The sequence below is a fragment of the Hypanus sabinus genome, chromosome 7, assembly GCF_030144855.1.
Source record: "Hypanus sabinus isolate sHypSab1 chromosome 7, sHypSab1.hap1, whole genome shotgun sequence".
NCBI classification, from domain to species: domain Eukaryota; kingdom Metazoa; phylum Chordata; class Chondrichthyes; order Myliobatiformes; family Dasyatidae; genus Hypanus; species Hypanus sabinus.
The window spans coordinates 127,108,590-127,124,949 of record NC_082712.1 but is presented as its reverse complement, the minus strand read 5'-3'; the positions used below and the strand labels follow the sequence as shown (position 1 = coordinate 127,124,949).

Below are 16,360 nucleotides of genomic sequence, written 5' to 3'. Positions count from 1 at the left end.
TTCTAACGGAACAGTGACAGCTGGGGCTTTGGAAATATTTTAAGACAATGCACAATCAGGGCAGCTACCTGTGTTGGGAGATGGTTTGTGTCCTTACCCTTTCTTCAAATATGTTCGACATCCATTTGCTGCAGATTCTCTAGTTGCTGGGGGAGGAGGGGAGTGGGTTTAACATGCTTATCACTGGACAGTATTTTGAATGATTGCAGGGAATGTGGTAATTCAACAGGCAAAAGCAGGAATGTGCAGGTATTTTGTTCCTCAAACCCTTCCGTTACAATGCACTCAGATATTATCATTTAAAATGCTGCTGGATCTCTTTAAATTACCATTTAAAGAAGTCCTTGCCTGAAAGCTTCTTCAAGCTGCCGTGCATTCGGAAGCCTGTTCAGCATTAGCAACGAATGCAGGTGTCAAATGTCAAGAGTAAATCAGAATGCCAGGGCAGCCAAACAAAATCCTCGGTGCACTCGAAACATTGACACAGTTATTAACATCATGCTTAGGATTATGTTACCTCTCTTGATTTCTATTGTTTCTCTCTCTCTCTCTCTCTCTCTCTCTCTCTCTCTCTCTCTCTCTCTCTCATGCATGTTTCTGTCTTTCTTTCTGCTTATGGTTGATTCCTTGCTTTTGTACAAATCTGACATTCCCTAGGTCGATATTTTAACATCTACCTTTGCTTTGAATGCCTCTGTAGGTATTTTGCTTTCCCTCTTTCAGTATCTCTCACTCATCTTTTTCTCTACAATCTCCATCATTTCTACTCATCATTGGCTGTCTGCCTTTACCTTGGTGTAAAATTTTCCATTACTCCTCAATTGCGTAGTCCTCCCACTCATGTGTGGGTTCATTTTTTTGTCTCCAAAGGAAGCAGCAGCAGCACTCAATAAATTAACCATGACAATTGAACACAGCCTTGCATCTGTTACTTGGGACTGAGCCATCACTAACAGCCGTAAAGGACGAGCCATCACATCGAGTGTGGGGAGCAGCTGGTCACTCTGGGTGAATCCTGATTAACTTCTGACTTCAAAGTCCTCTTCTTCATGTTTGCAGGTCCTCCTGAAGCACGGCTAGAAAACAAGGATGATGAGGGTTCAGACCCACTGCAGCCCCCAGGAGGAAGTAATGGACAACCCAGAAAAATCCCAGAGTTCCTTGCAGCTTAGAAAGGAAAATCGGTGGAGTTGGATGAGGAGAGTCTGCCTGAGAGTGAGCTTCACTGTTCTCTTCTGTGTAATGTTCCAGATTCTGGTAAGGCTTTGGGCAGGAATAATGTTCAAAGATTTTTCTGTCACAACGCATGATGCCAGATACAGCTGTCAGTTTGATATTACTATGTTAGTAATAAATCCATGGTGTGGTGCACTGTGTGAAGGTGAAAGGTGAGAGGTGGTGAGGCAGGAGGGTTGGGGTTCAATATAAATACAGTTTAGTGGCTCATATTGATTACATTTCTGAAATATCTCGTACCTTACATGGATTATAGGCAGTAGGGCAGTATCCTGGATGCTGCATTGTTGCCTGGCAACCTTTATGAAGGCCATGATATTCAAAGCAAGCAGCCTTAAAAAAAAATCCTGGAGAACTAATCACAGGCAAATAGCACTAAAATCACAGGAATGGATGATAGTCACTGACAAAGATGTAGAAATGCAGGAGGCCATTGAGAATAACAATGGCTTTAATAAATATGAAGAATTAACGTACAAATATCACTTAGGATTGCTGCAAGCACTAATAGTGAGGTAAGAACAAATCTGATTTCATTAATAAGCAATAGCTCAAGTTACTGGGAATGAGCAGAAATGATACCAACAGCCAATAAAAGAAAAAGCCCCATAGAGAGAGAATAGGTTTCATAATTATTACAAATAAGGGAGTGATTTTGGATTGTTGGAAACAATATGTTCAGGTTAATTGGGATGCATCAAGACCAGTACATTTTGGCCCAATTAAGCAGCTTCCGTATTAGCTGAAGTTTCATGGAAATAGTTTAAAAAATATAAAAAAGACAAACTAAGTAACAAATCATGCATTTAAATTAAATACAGAACAAATTAAAACACCACCAATAGTACTACAGTAGTATAAAACTGTGCATTAGTTCCAAATATTTATTGACAAAGGAATTCATCCAGAGTACACAAGAAACATCAGCATGTGCAAATAATTGACTGCCTTCATACAATGCTATCAATGATAGCATCCTTCAAATCTTCATTTTCATTGTAAAATTCAAAATGATGTCAATACCTTCAAATTCTTTGTAGTTCTTAACTTCTTGAAGTAGTGATATTATTTCATTTTTCACTCCCAGATATTTCTGGCATTTCTCAGCCTGAATGCTTGAAACTGTAGTGAACAAAACAATTCAAAATGATCTTACTGCTTATTTGTCCGCATTTATCAGTGAAAAAATAACTGCTTTTTGAATATGAATGCACACAACTGATGTTATTTAAAAAGTGCTTGCTCTTTTGGGTAGTGTCTAGTGGCCACACAAGTGCATGCAACTGATGCTAGTTGGAACCTGTTTGATAATAGTGTCCTGGCCCAATTAAGCAAAGGGAATCCCAGCAATTTTCCTCAATTAGTTTTTGTACTTTAATAGTTGTCCCAAATAACTGGCTGCCCTGATTAACCAATAGCCCAATTAACCGGAATCTATTGTATTTAACATTGTTTGGGAATCTTAAGAGCATGGCATTTTTAGGGAAAAGAAACATGAAAGCAGAGGAAGCTGATTGACACAATATGATCTGCAGTTCCTTGTTACAGTACTATTGTGGACTGTGAATATCTAAAGGTGACTCATTTTTGTTATTTCTGATATCCACTTCCCAATCTTGTCCTTTGTCAACTGTTTTGATGGAAAGAGATAAATTCTGTCTTCGGGATTTTTTAAATTCAATGTCATTCAATATTTTCAAAGTTGTTACAATTTACCTCGTTCCATTTCCCATCTTTCCTTCTTTTCATTTCCCTATTTTAACCTCTAACCTTAACCCCTCTGTCTCACTTGTCTCTGGGCAAGAGCAGTAGCCATGCCAGGCTCCACGGAGTAAGTTAATAAGTTGGAAGCCTGGTATACTGAGGTTATTGTCATGCCTTCCAGTTGGATGATCAAGGGAAATGGTAAAATGATCAAAAAATCACTTGGAGATACAACAGATGTTGTCTGTAATCTGAAGCAAAAAACACAAACTGGTAGAGGGATTTAGTAGATCAGGAAGCATCTGTGAAGCTAGAGGGATGATTGACATTTCAGATCCAGATCCTACAAGATGCAGGACTTCAATCTGAAATGATGGCCATCTCTCTGCCTCCTCAGATCTGGCTGACCTGCTGAGTCCTTCCTCCACTTTGTTTTTGCTTCTAAAAGTCATTTGGGTGTGGAGGAAATCACTTCCTTTGGCATGTTGAGGGTCAACAACAATTTATTGGCAGAAAAAATACTGACTCAATTCATTTCTTCTAATTGTAGTCAGATGAGGATAATGAATGTTTCATTTCACAGAATCAAGGAATGGTAACAGCACAGAAAGAGGCCATTCATCCCTTCAAGCCTGGGCTATCTCTCCAAGATAAATGCAGCTGGTCACACTCTCTCACCCTCTCCCAGCAGTTCTGCAATTCTTATTCTCTTTGAAAGTCTGTATTTAATCTATCTCTAACCAGGCCCAAATAACTGGCTGCAAAAAGTAATATCCTCAGGTTGCCTACAGTTTATTGTTTTAAATTTTCACATCTTTTCCTCCTCTAGCATTCTATCTAGACACCTCCTAATTTTGATCTTCTTCAACACATTTTATTTGAGATTCCTTTCTTCCAGTATCTCCAGCCTTTTCCTATATGTTAAAACCCTCAATAGATCCTTTCTAAAGTTTTTTTATCTTTTCTGCTATGAGGTGACCAGCGCTCGACTCTGTGTCCCAGGTGTAGCCAAAGCAGTGTTTTATTTAGATCTCTAACAATGTCCCTGTTGTTATCACCCCTATCTCCTAAAGGCATAACCACAGGACCCCATATACATTTTCAGTTGTTTTTTAACCCGCTCTACCACCTTCAAAGCAACTGAAATTCTTCCTTTAGCCTTTTCCAACCACACATACCAGTCTCTCTAGCTGTAGGTTTTTTTTATGGACATCCCATTTATAATATATTGCCACTCCTTGTTTTACTTTAAATCAAAATACACGATCACATTTATCGGTGTTGAATTTCCTCCACCAATTCGACCACCTCATCAATGTCCTCCCAAAGCCTACCATTATCGTCTTCATTGTTCACAATCCTTGCAAATTTCTTTTCTGTAAATTTCTTAGTTTCCCCTTGTACACCCAAATCCAGCACAGTGGCACAAATTTTTCAAAGCCAGAGCAGTTCTGTGGCATTTACTCATAATTGTGATCAGCAAGGGTATTCCATATATGCACGTGCAAAGATGGAAATCCAAAATTTCAGTATTACCTCTGTCATTACTCAGGGGTTGTTATTGAACCTGCCACAGGCCAGTCCCAATATGGAGGCAGTTTTGCTTTCGAGCAGGGGTTCCAAACTCTTTGAAGGGGAGAAGGCAGGAACGGGGTATTGATTGTGGATGATCAGCCATGATCACATTGAATGGTGGAGCTGGCTCAAAGGGCTGAATGGCCTACTCCTGCACCTATTGTCTATTGTCTTTTTATGCCATGGACAAATACCATTAAGCAAGGGGTCTGTGAACCCCAGGTTGGGAACTCCTGCTTTAGAGAGAGAGGGATAAGAGACAGGTATAAATCTCAGGTAACTAGCAATTTTTTAAAAAATATAGTTTTAAATGTATTTAATTGTTTACTCGTGTTTTGATTTAGAATCCTTGTTAAGTATTTTGAAATGTCAATATTTAAATTTTTAACAGATTTTAAATATCTTGAGTATTTATAAATTATTACAATTCACCAGTATAAACCTGCCAGCATTAACAGCTCGAGGATGAGAAGATCTGCAGATGCTGGAAATCCAAGCAACGCACACAAGATGCTGGAGGAATGCAGGAGGCCAGGCAGCATCTATGGAAAAGAGTAGACAGTCAATGTTTCAGGCCAAGATGCTTCATTAGATCTGATGAAATGTCTTGGCCTGAAATGTTGACTGGTTACTCGTTTTCATAGACACCGTCTTGCCTGCTGAGTTCCTCCGGCATTTTGTGTGTGTAGCATAAGCAACTCTGTTGCTGCTCAGCAACGAGAAAGAAATACAGACAGACAGTATGGCTACCCTTCAATGAGAACTCTCTCCAGCACTGTTGTGTTTCCTCTGCTAAGGACCTCGTTCTGGCTCTAGGCCTACTTCCCTATTAATGCATAGCTTTATGCTGTCCTCTACTGCAAACAAGTGGATTTAAGTCACTGTCATAGAGGCAAGAGCATAGAAATACGGCTTTGGTCCACCTTATCCATACTGACTCTATTGCCCAGTTGCTCTAGGCAATTAGTGCACACTATCTAGATCCTTCATCTAACAAAGCTGTGAAAGTATTGACCAAGTAGTCACTCTTCTTGAATGAGTTTCCATTTTTGAAAAGAATTTTTTGAGATACAGCACAGAATTGGACCTTCCAGTACTTTGAGCCACGCCACCCAGCAATCCCTTGTTTTAATCCAAGTCTAATCATGGGACAACTTACAATGACCAGTTAATATACTAATGGGTATGTGTTCGGACTGTAGGAGGAAACTGGAGCACCCAGACAAAGCCCACATGGTCACAGGGAGAATGTATAAACTCCTTATAGGCAGTGGCCGTAATCAGAACATGGGTCGTCTGTAGTGTAAAGCATTGTGCTAACCACTACACTACTGCGCCTAAGAGCAAAGCTATGAGCCGTAAGAAAAAGAAACATCACCAGGCAGTCAAATAGGTATTTAAAAAAAACTGTTTTACCCAGATAGTGGTGAGAATATGAAGTTGCTACCAAGCTACCCAGGAAGTAATTGAATAAGATACAAACACCGTGGGAAGAGAGATAAGTTGATAGTTACATAATGATAGGAAGAGTGAAATGGAGCAACAAAAAACACGCTGAATAGCTTGTTCCCATGCTGTTGAGAGAAATGGATTGGCCATGATGAACTGGCAGAGCAGTCTCTATGAGCTGAATGGCCTAACTCTGTTCCTATGTTTTATAGACTTATATTTATGTAATCTGCTTTATGCATCATCCAGTTATTATTTCAAGGTGTAATCTGGGCATTTCTCACCTTCTCGTGCTAAAAATTCCCTACCCCTCTTCCCCCCACTGAAATGGGACAAATTATTTTTAGTGTTTTAAATTTGTCCATGCTCAATCCACTGGCAGAATATTGCTTCTTTGCCTAGCAATTAAACATGATTAAGTTGTTCCTTTTTTTTAGGGACTTCTCCCTTGATAAATTAACCAAGTAGCAGAAAATCATTGCTGATGAATAAACTAGCTTTCAGTTTGGGTGCCTGACATTACTGCCCGATGTTTTTGAGCAGGTACAATACATATTGAAATCATAGAGACCAGGACCTTCAGTCCAACAAATACATGCCAATTATCAACTGCTCTTTTACACTTTTCCAACATTAATCCTCACTTACACATCAGCTAACCTTAGATTCTATCTCTCACCTGGGGGAATTTAATCGGCAAATTAACCTAGCAACCTGTGGAAGGAAATTGAAATAACAAGGAGAACATGCAACTCTGCACAGATTTTACCCAAGGTCGTAATTGAATCCAGGTTTCTGTCACAGCGAAACCAGAGTTTTGAGACAGAAATCTGATATATCGGTGAGCAATTTGAAGCTAATTTCATTGTTGATGACAACTTCTTTCACTGCAGTGATAAAAGATACAGGGCTTTATCTGCATATGTACTTTGCAGAGGTCATTTTCACCGCTGGCAGTAGACCAGGGAGTTCAGGCATATTTGTTCTGCTTCACTCACTACCCATCACAGGTCCGAACTAGTCCTTCATGATCAGTCAGCAAAAATCATGGCAAGCCCCATTCAAATGAATGGAAAAATCTACCCTCAACTACTAAATGAAAAATCTACCCTCAGCTATTGTTCCCTGTGGTGAGGACAACACATGCTCATAACCGTTTTTCTAAACAGCACTTTTTTGATGTCTTCAAGATTAAATAATAAGGAATTACAGAAAGGGTAACATTCTGCACGCAGAGTGCTCAGGATTGCTTGATATGGTGGTATGGAGGTCTGCTGCTTTGCCTCCAATGTGTGTCTCTGTCCCACCCTTTAAAAATGCCGCCTTTTCCACTAGTGGCTATTTTTCATTTTACACACTAGGCACATTGCAATTTGAATATAACTTAATAATTTAGAATAGGGTGGATGTTTAGGACATTTAAAATTGATTGGATACCTTAATTCATTTTTAGTTTTGTTTTCTGTTGTCATTATCTACTCCTAGTTTGCAGTGCTTATCTCATCACCACCTCGCTTGGATGGTTCATGATTGTATGTCTGGTTGCACTGTAGGTTCTCTGGGTTGGATATCTATATCAAGGTCATGGAGTGCTTGCAGCTGGACAAAGAGTCCTCAGCCTCCTGCAGTACCTGCTAATGCCGACACTTGCCTTCCCAGTCATATCAACGGATACAGGGGTAAGAGAAAAGCCTTTGTGGTAATTATGAAACAGCATGAGGTTTGGAATTAACAAAAGTTTTCAATGCCCATAAGATATTACAGTCTGAATATGTCTTTCTTCATTTGTCTCCCTATGAAATGCACAAGGTGTACGCTATTATGTGTACTGGGTTATTAAGGGCTCAAAATGCTTATTTTGAACATTGTAGTATTTGTTCTTCTGCATCATGATTGAAATTTGTGGCCGGTTATTTTTAAAAGATACGTCACCAGCCTTTAACTATTTAGAGTGAATGTTCAGTCGATATTAATATTACCTAACATTGCCCAAAGGTCAACTGTCAACATTACCTGTGAACTGAAATCAAATTTTTTGTGAGGAATGGCATTAAACAGTAGAAAGTGAGGGACTATCGAGAGATGCGGGACCTGCAGTTTTCCTTTGGAATCATCTGTGCATCTAATGCACATAAATAGAGAAGTCTAAATAAACATAATGGTATCCAAAGGTGCGCATTAACATCTGAATGCTACCTTCTCTGCTTTCTATTCACACAGCCTTGAGATGCTCCATTCAGCATTTCATAAAGGCTTGGAATTGGCCTCAGATAATTCTCCTTGATCTAAGGAGCTTGGCTTGTCTTGGGTCCTCTACTGTCACCCAATTCCTGGTTTGAATCTCTATACTACTTCCTTAAAGTCGCCCTGACCCATATCTTCCCTAATTAACTCTCTGTTGCTCTGACCACCTAATTCCATACCACTTAGAACCAGGTTTAATAGCATTGACATACATCATGAAATTTTGTTGTTTTGTGCCAGCAATACCTACTAATTTAAAAACTATAAAATTACAGTAAGAAATATATACAAAAAATTAAATTAAGTAGTGCAAAAAGAGAGCAAAAATAGTGAGGTGGCTTTCATGGGTTCGTTATCCATTCAGAAATCTGATGGCAGAGGGGAAGAAGTTGTTCCTGAAATACTGAGTGTGCATTTTCAGGTTCCCACAACTCCTTCCTGATGGTAGCAATGAGAAGAGGACATGCCCTGGGTGATGGGGGTCTTAATGATGGATGCCGCCTATTTGAGGCATCGTCTTTTGAAGGTGTTCTCAATAGCGGTGAGGTTAATGTCTTTAATAAGTTGGCTGAGTTCACAACCTTTTGCAGCTTGTTCTAATCCTGTGCATAGCAGATGTTGATGCAAGCAGTTAGAATGCTCTTCAAGCAACACACACAAAATGCTGGTGGAATGCAGCAGGCCAGGCAGCATCTATAGGAAGAAATACAGTTGACGTTTCGGGCTGAGACCCTTCGTCAGGACTAACTGAAAGAAGGGATAGTAAGAGATTTGAAAGTAGGGGAGGGGAAAATCTGAAATGATAAGAGAAGACCGGAGGAGGAGGGGTGAAGCTAAGAGCAGGAAAGTTGATTGGCAAAAGGGATACAGAGCTGGAAAAGGGAAAGGATCACAGGACGGGAGTCCTAGGGAGAAAGAAAGGGGGAGGGGAGCACCAGAGGGAGATGGAGAACAGGCAAGGAGTGATTGTTAGAGACAAAGAGAGAAAAGAGAGAGAGAGAGAGAGAGAGAGAGAGAGAGAGAGAAAAGGGAAAATGATAAATTATTAGATGGCTAGATAGATAAACAGATAAATAAGGAATGGGGTAAGAAGGGGAGGAGGGGCATTAATGGAATGCTCTTCATGATACACCTGTAGAAATTTGTAAGTGTCTTTGGTGACATACCAAATCTCCACAAACTCCAAATGAAATATAACTGCCATTGTGCTTTTTTAAAATATTTGCATCAATATGTTGGACCCATGATCTATCTTCAGCGACGTTGACACCCATCATCTTGAAATTGTTTTCCACCATTCATCCAATTATCTGCCAACCTGACCTGAGTCCATTCTGAGTCACTCAGCCCTACTCCAACAACCAATTCCCCCTACAAAACATCAGTCTCCCCTGCAATGAAGCCAGCAGTCAGAGCTCGCCTTCGCTGTCTACCTACTAATCAATCTGAATAGGTTTTAATCCCTCTTGAAATGCATGAAAGCCCCATCCATTCCCAGCCCTTCCTCTTCTGCATTCCTGGAGCTAGAATTAAAGATGTGACATACCTGATTTCCAGCATGAAGTAGGCAAAAAGAAAACCTTTGATTATGTAAAGTCTCATTAGTGATGTAGAAAACCTTGGACCTTATGCTTTTAACTTTCCCATTGGCAGGCTCTTGAATAACATGATGGTATGCATGACACAAACTAATTTTTTAATGTAGCCACATATAGGCCTACATTAGTTCCTCCCTATATGTGGTATATTTCATTTCCTTCCTTCTCCCTTTGTTTCTAACTGTGTTTGCAGTGCCTGATGTGTCTCCTTCAGCATTATACCCGTTTGTTCCACGTGTCTTAAATAACCACTACAGTACCAGTTTACAAATGCAGACCAACCTACTAATATTCAAACTTTTTCTTTGAACGATTGTGTTTCAGTTCTAGTTATGGACAGCTAAGTAAAAAAGGAGGCAAAAATCCGGTAACAAATATATATTAATCTTATATAAAAGGCACATGTGACAAATCATTATGAATTATGTTCAACTGTCCTGCAGAAAGGTCTTAGCCCAAAATGTCAAATGTTTGCTCTCTTCCATAGCTGTATGGCCTGCTGAGTTTTGTATGTGTTGCCATGTTGAACAGTTGCTATCTTACAATCAGTGGCAGCCAACTACTCTAGAAAGAGAAAAAGGAAATAAAAAAGTAGTGAAGTAGTGTTCATGGGTTCAATGCCCATTTAGAAATCAGATGGCAGGGGTGAAGAAGCTGTTCTTGAATCAATGAGTGTGTGCCTTCTGGTTTCTGTGCCTCCTTGCCAATGGTAACAATGAGAAGAGGGCATGACCTGGGTGCATTCAGAGTTTGCAGTATTCTTAAGGCATTTTTAGCTTTCATGTCAAACTTAATTTACTCTTGATCATTTGAAGATACGGTAAATACAAAAATGTAAGTATTGTTCATGAAGCATTATAACATTAATGGATTTAATCATTTCATGCTCCTGTGAATTTAACCCTCATTAGACTATGACAGTTTGAATTGAAACAATTAAACACTCAGTTGTAGTAAATCCAACAGGCTGTTAGAAACTGGTTCAGGGTTATAATCATATCTGGCTCTGCACCAGACAGCACAGAAAATGATGGATTGATAAATCATCAACAATAAAGGAATGCACATAGAGTGGGGGAAATTGGATGGTGCTTAGATTGCAATATGCAGTCTAGCTGCGTCCATTTGACACACAGCAGGATACATATTAAACTCATGTTTCCGCTTTGCTGTCATGATCCCAGCTTTTAGTTAGCACCAACCCTGCTATTTGTTGCATTAGTTCATATCCACACAGAGTAATTTTGTGCGTACTGGAGCAATATGAACCGGTGCCTGCCCACGCTACTTTAAGGAGCAGTGTTCATTGCCTTGAAGTGCAAAGTCAGCCCAAAGAAATGAAAAACTTAATGAAACACAGAAAGGAACAGGATGCTTTGTTGGGTAAGTGGTGGACATGGAAGAGATCCTCTTTTAAAAAGAAGGAGCAGCCGTGTGAAGTCAGTTGGAAGAAGACGGTGTCTGATTGATGTACCATCAATAACTCTCGGAGACGTGAGGCGAGATATAGGCTTTTATTGGCTGGAAGACAGAACAAGCAGCAAGTGACCACCACACTACATCCTGGAGACTGAGGCCGGGGCTGTGCCTCCAATCACCTTTATACCGGGGTCCGTGGGAGGAGCCACAGTCAGTGGGAGGAGCCACAGGAGCAGTCAGCGGGGGGGCATGTCCAGACAGGTATATGTAGTTCACCACATTCACCCCCCCTTTGTTTTAAAAGAGAGTCCCCATGGGGCGAAGTTTCTTACAGGTTAAGTCTATCAGGTGGTCAAATCTGTCGCTGTGATCTACGTAGCACCGGCTGTGATTGCGCAGGTGTCAGTGGTGATTGAACCGGAGACGGAGGTTGTGCTGGTTCCGGCCTAACTGGAGGTGTCAGCCCACTAGGCGTCAGTGATCCCTCATGCGTGTGCGAGGCGCCCAGTATAGGAGTGTGCGAGGCGCCCGGTATGGGAGTGTTGTAAGGAGTCTGGGTAAGGCTTGGTGTGCGCGGTGTCACCTCGGGTATAGGGTTCATAGTTACCGTGGAGTGTTTGGGGTAGTGGTCTGCGGTTCCTGCGGGCGCCAGGTCGCGGACGGAGACCGTGTCCTCCCACCCATCAGGTAAGACCACATAGGCATACTGAGGGTTTGCATGTAGTAGGTGAACCCTCTCGACCAGCGGGGAGTATTTATTGTTCCTCACATGTTTCTGGAGCAGTACTGGCCCTGGGGACGTCAGCCAAGCTGGTTGGGTGGTCCCAGTGACAGACTTTCTGGGAAAAGAGAACAGGTGCTTGTGAGGGGTGGCATTGGTGGACGTACAAAGCAGGGAGCAGATGGAGTGGAGTGCCTCAGGGAGGACCTCCTTCCATTGAGAGACTGGCAACCCCTTTGACTTAAGGGCTAAAAGTGTGGCCTTCCACACTGTGGCATTCCCCCTCTCCACCTGTCCATTTCCCCGGGGATTATAGCTCGTGGTCCTACGAGTAGCAATGCCCCTAGCCAGCAGGTACCGGCGCAGCTCATCACTCATAAAGGAGGACCCTCTATCACTGTGGATATAGCAGGGATATCTGAACAGAGTGAAGAGCTGGCGCAGGGCTTTTATGACGGACGTGGCAGTGGTGTCGGAGCAGGGGATGCCAAAGGGGAACTGCGAGCACTTGTCGATAATGTTGAGAAGGTAGACTTTGCGGTCGGTGGAGGGAAGGGGGCCCTTAAAGTCAACACTCAGTCGCTCAAAGGGGTGTGTGGCCTTGATAAGTTGCGCCTTGTCAGGATGGTAGAAGTGCGGTTTGCACTTTTGAGGTGGCTCTGGAAGTCCAGCCCCAGTAGCACAGGTGCACACAGTTGAGGCATGATCAGTAGCACAAAATCCCGATATTCTGTGCCCTGCACCACCAATGTCGCTACACAACCCCGCCGGATGTCTGTGGAATGCGGCCAAGAAGCCATGGTGACCCTTTGGCTTACCGGCCGTGTCACAAGTCCGCAGCATTGCACCGTGTCCGGGTGACTCTCAGTGCTGCTCATGTCAAACAGGCAGCTTGTCCTGCGCACCTCCACCAGGATGTCCACCATTGACCTTGCAAGCTGGTGTGGGGCGCTTTGGTTTAGGGTTATGGAGGCCAGAGTTGAATCGCTGTCTTGGTGCCCGGTAAGCACCCGTGGGTCAGAGGCGGGGAGAGGTGACGCCGACAAAGAATGTCTCGCATGAGGCAGGCAGGCAAGATGGTGGTAACCAAGATGGCGGCCCCCATGCCTCACACGCAGCGCTGCCTGACCCTGCTCGAGGTTTAGACTTACAGACCTCGGCAAAATGGCCCTTCTTTCCGCAGCTGGAGCAGATCGCTTCTCGGGCCAGGCAGCTTTTTCGGGGGTGCTTTTCGAGTCTGCAGAAGTAATGCTGCGCGGAATTGTGACTGGCAGCAGGTGTGGTTGGTTTCGGGGAGTTCACGGACTCGCAACTGGCAGCAGCTGAGGTCAATTCACTCGCAGGTGGCCGGGTCTGCAGCGTCCATGAAACCGGTGGGGGATCACGCGGCTGGACCGCATCAGCGTTGTGCAGAGCAGCCTCCAGCGTGTCGGCTGTCTCGATCGCCGAGCGTAAGGTAAGATTGGCATTTTCCAGCAGCCGCTGGCGCACATACACTGACCTGATCCCCGTAACGAAGGCATCTCATACCAGGAGCTCTGCATGCTGTTCCACCATCAGTCCCTTGCAGTCGCAGGCCCGCACGAGTGTCTGTAGGGCTCAGAGAAACTCAGTGCTCAACTTGTTGGTTCGCTGTCGCCGCGTCACTAAGCGATGTCTAGCGTAGACGGTGTTCACCGGCAGCAGGTACTGAATTTTGAGAGCGTCCAGTGCCCCTTGGTAGGTCAGCAGGTCTCTGATAAGGGAGAATACTTTCGGACTGACTCTGGAAAGGAGGATTTTGTACATTGTGGCAGGCTCAGTCACGGGATTCACTTCCAAGTATAATTGGAAGCATGCAAGCCAGAGTTCAAAGGCAAGAGCTGCTTCTGGAGCTTGAGGGTCCAAGTCTAATTTTTCCGGATGTAAAATGCTCTCCATGTTTTAAAACTTCCAGCCAATAAAATTGATGTACCATCAATAACTCTCGGAGACGTGAGGCGAGATGTAGGCTTTTATTGGCTGGAAGAAAGAACAAGCAGCAAGTGACCAACATGCAACATCCTGGAGACTGAGGCCGGGGCTGTGTCTCCAATCGCCTTTATACCGGGGTCCGTGGCAGGAGCCACAGGAGCAGTCAGCGGGGGGGGGGGGGGGGGGGGGCGTGTGCAGACATGTATATGTAGTTCACCACACTGATGAAATCAAAATTGAGTTTTTTGGCCATCAAACTAAACACTAACTTTAGCATAAGCCAAACAATGCACATCATCAAAAACACACCACCCTTACCGTGAAGCTTGGTGGTGGCTGCACCATGCTGTGGGGATACCTCACTGCAGCAAGTCCTGAAAGGCTTGTGAAGGTAGAGGGTAAAATTAATGCATGAAAACTGTGACTTGGGAGAAGATTTATTTTCCAGCAAAACATTGATCCCAAGTTTAAAGCCAAAGCTATACAGGAATGGCTTAAAAACATAAGTCACCCGGAGCAGAGGAACTGCACTCGTCAAGAGAAAGAAGGAAGCATACATTAGATATAGGAAGCAGGAAGCAGGAGGGGCTCATGAGAAATATAGGGTAGCCAGGAAGGAGCTTAAGAAAGGAGAGCTCGAAGGGGGCATGAGAAGGCCTTCGCATGTAAGATTGAGGAGAACCCAAGGCGTTCTATGATTATGTGAAGAACAGAAGGATGACAAGAATAAAGGTAAAGGATAAAGAAGGCAACCTGTGCCTGGAAGGAGAGAGTTTGGGGAGGTCCTAAATTAATATTTTGCTTCAGTATTCACAAGTGAAAAGGACCTTGATCAGGGTGAGGTCAAAATAGAACAGGCCTTTGTGCTGGGCAATGTGGAGATTAAGGAAGAAGAAGTGTTGGATCTTCTTAAAAACATCAAGATTGATAAGTCCTCAGGGCCGGACATGATACACCCCAGGTTGCTATGAGAAGTGAGCGAAGAGATCGCTGGAGCAGTAGCTATGATCTTTGAATCCTCTTTGGCTGCTGGGGAGGTGCTGGAGGATTGGAGAATGGCAAATGTAGTTCCCATGTTTAAGAAAGGTAATAGGGAGAATCCTGGGAACTATAGACCCGTGAGTCTTATGTCAGTGGTCTGCAAACTATTGGAAAGGATTCTTAAGGATAGGATCTACGAGCATTTGGAGAAGTACAGTCTACTCAAGCATAGTCAAAATGGTTTTGTGAAGGGAAGGTCGTGCCTCACGAACCTAATTGAGTTTTTTGAAGAGGTATCAAAAAAATTGATGAGGGTAGGGCAGTAGATGTGGTCTTCATGGATTTTAGCAAGGCATTTGACAAGGTCCCCCATGAGAGACTCATCCAGGAAGTCATGAGGCATGGGATCAGTGGAACCTTGGCTGTTTGGATAAAAAATTGGCTTATAAGAAGGCAGAGGGCAGTAGTGGAAGGAAAGTATTCTGCCTGGAGATTGGTGACCAGTGGAGTGCCGGAAGGATCTGTCCTGGGACCCCTGCTATTTGTGATTTTTACAAATGACCTGGATGAAGAGGCAGAAGGATGGGTGAGTAAGTTTGTGGATGACACAAAGATTGGAGGAGTTGTGGATAGAGCTGTAGGTTGTCAAAGGTTACAAGAGGATATAGACAGGATGCAGAGTTTGACAGAGCTTGAGCAGTTTTGAAAAGAAGAAGAATGGGGGAAAATTGCAGTGTCCAGATGTGCAAAACTGTTAGAGACCTATCCACACAGACTCAAGGCTGAAATTGCTGTCAAAGGTGCAGCTACTAAATACTGACTTGAAGGGGATGAATACTTATACAATCAATTATTTTGTGTTTTATATTTGCAATTAATTTAGATCATTTTTAGATATCTGTTTTTGCTTTGACACAGAAGTCTTTTTCTGTTTATCAGTATCAAAAGAATCCAAATTAAATCCACTGTGTTGTTATCCAGTAAAACATGGAAACTTTCAAGAGGGGTGAATACTTTTTATAGCCACTGTACATTCATCTGCAGTTTCCTACTATTCTATTCACAAATAAATAGATAACATACTTAGCATCTGTAACCTGGGTGTGTCATCCAAGCCCTTAATGCAACATCGTCCCCTCAAAACCAATCATTAAACTCCATGACGTGGGCCTCAACAAACCTTTGTGCAATTGGATCCTGGATATCCTCATTTGTAGACCCCATACAGTTCAGATTGGCAAAAGCATCTCCTCCACAATCTCTATCAGCACAGGAGCACCACAGGGATGTGTATTTAGCCCCCTGCTCAACTCGCTTTATGCCTATGACCGTAAGGCTAAGTACAGCTCCAACAATTTATACAAGTTTGGTGATGACACCACTGTTGTGGGTTATAACAAACAGGGTGATGCATCAGCATACAGGAGGGAATCAGAATACTTGGCTGAGTGTTGTAATAGCAACAATCTCTCACTCCATG

At 42.9% G+C, this 16,360-nt stretch overlaps 1 protein-coding gene across 1 annotated transcript in view; it reads left to right on the top strand.

The window, feature by feature from the left end:
- Positions 1-1,092: 1,092 nt before the first annotated feature.
- Positions 1,093-16,360, top strand: part of ptpn5 (protein tyrosine phosphatase non-receptor type 5) — a 104,866-nt gene continuing 89,598 nt past the window's right edge. The window contains exons 1-2 of the mRNA XM_059976369.1: positions 1,093-1,257; positions 7,518-7,643. Of these exons, the coding sequence (XP_059832352.1) occupies positions 1,093-1,257; positions 7,518-7,643 (291 nt within the window). The remainder of the gene's footprint in view (positions 1,258-7,517; positions 7,644-16,360) is intronic.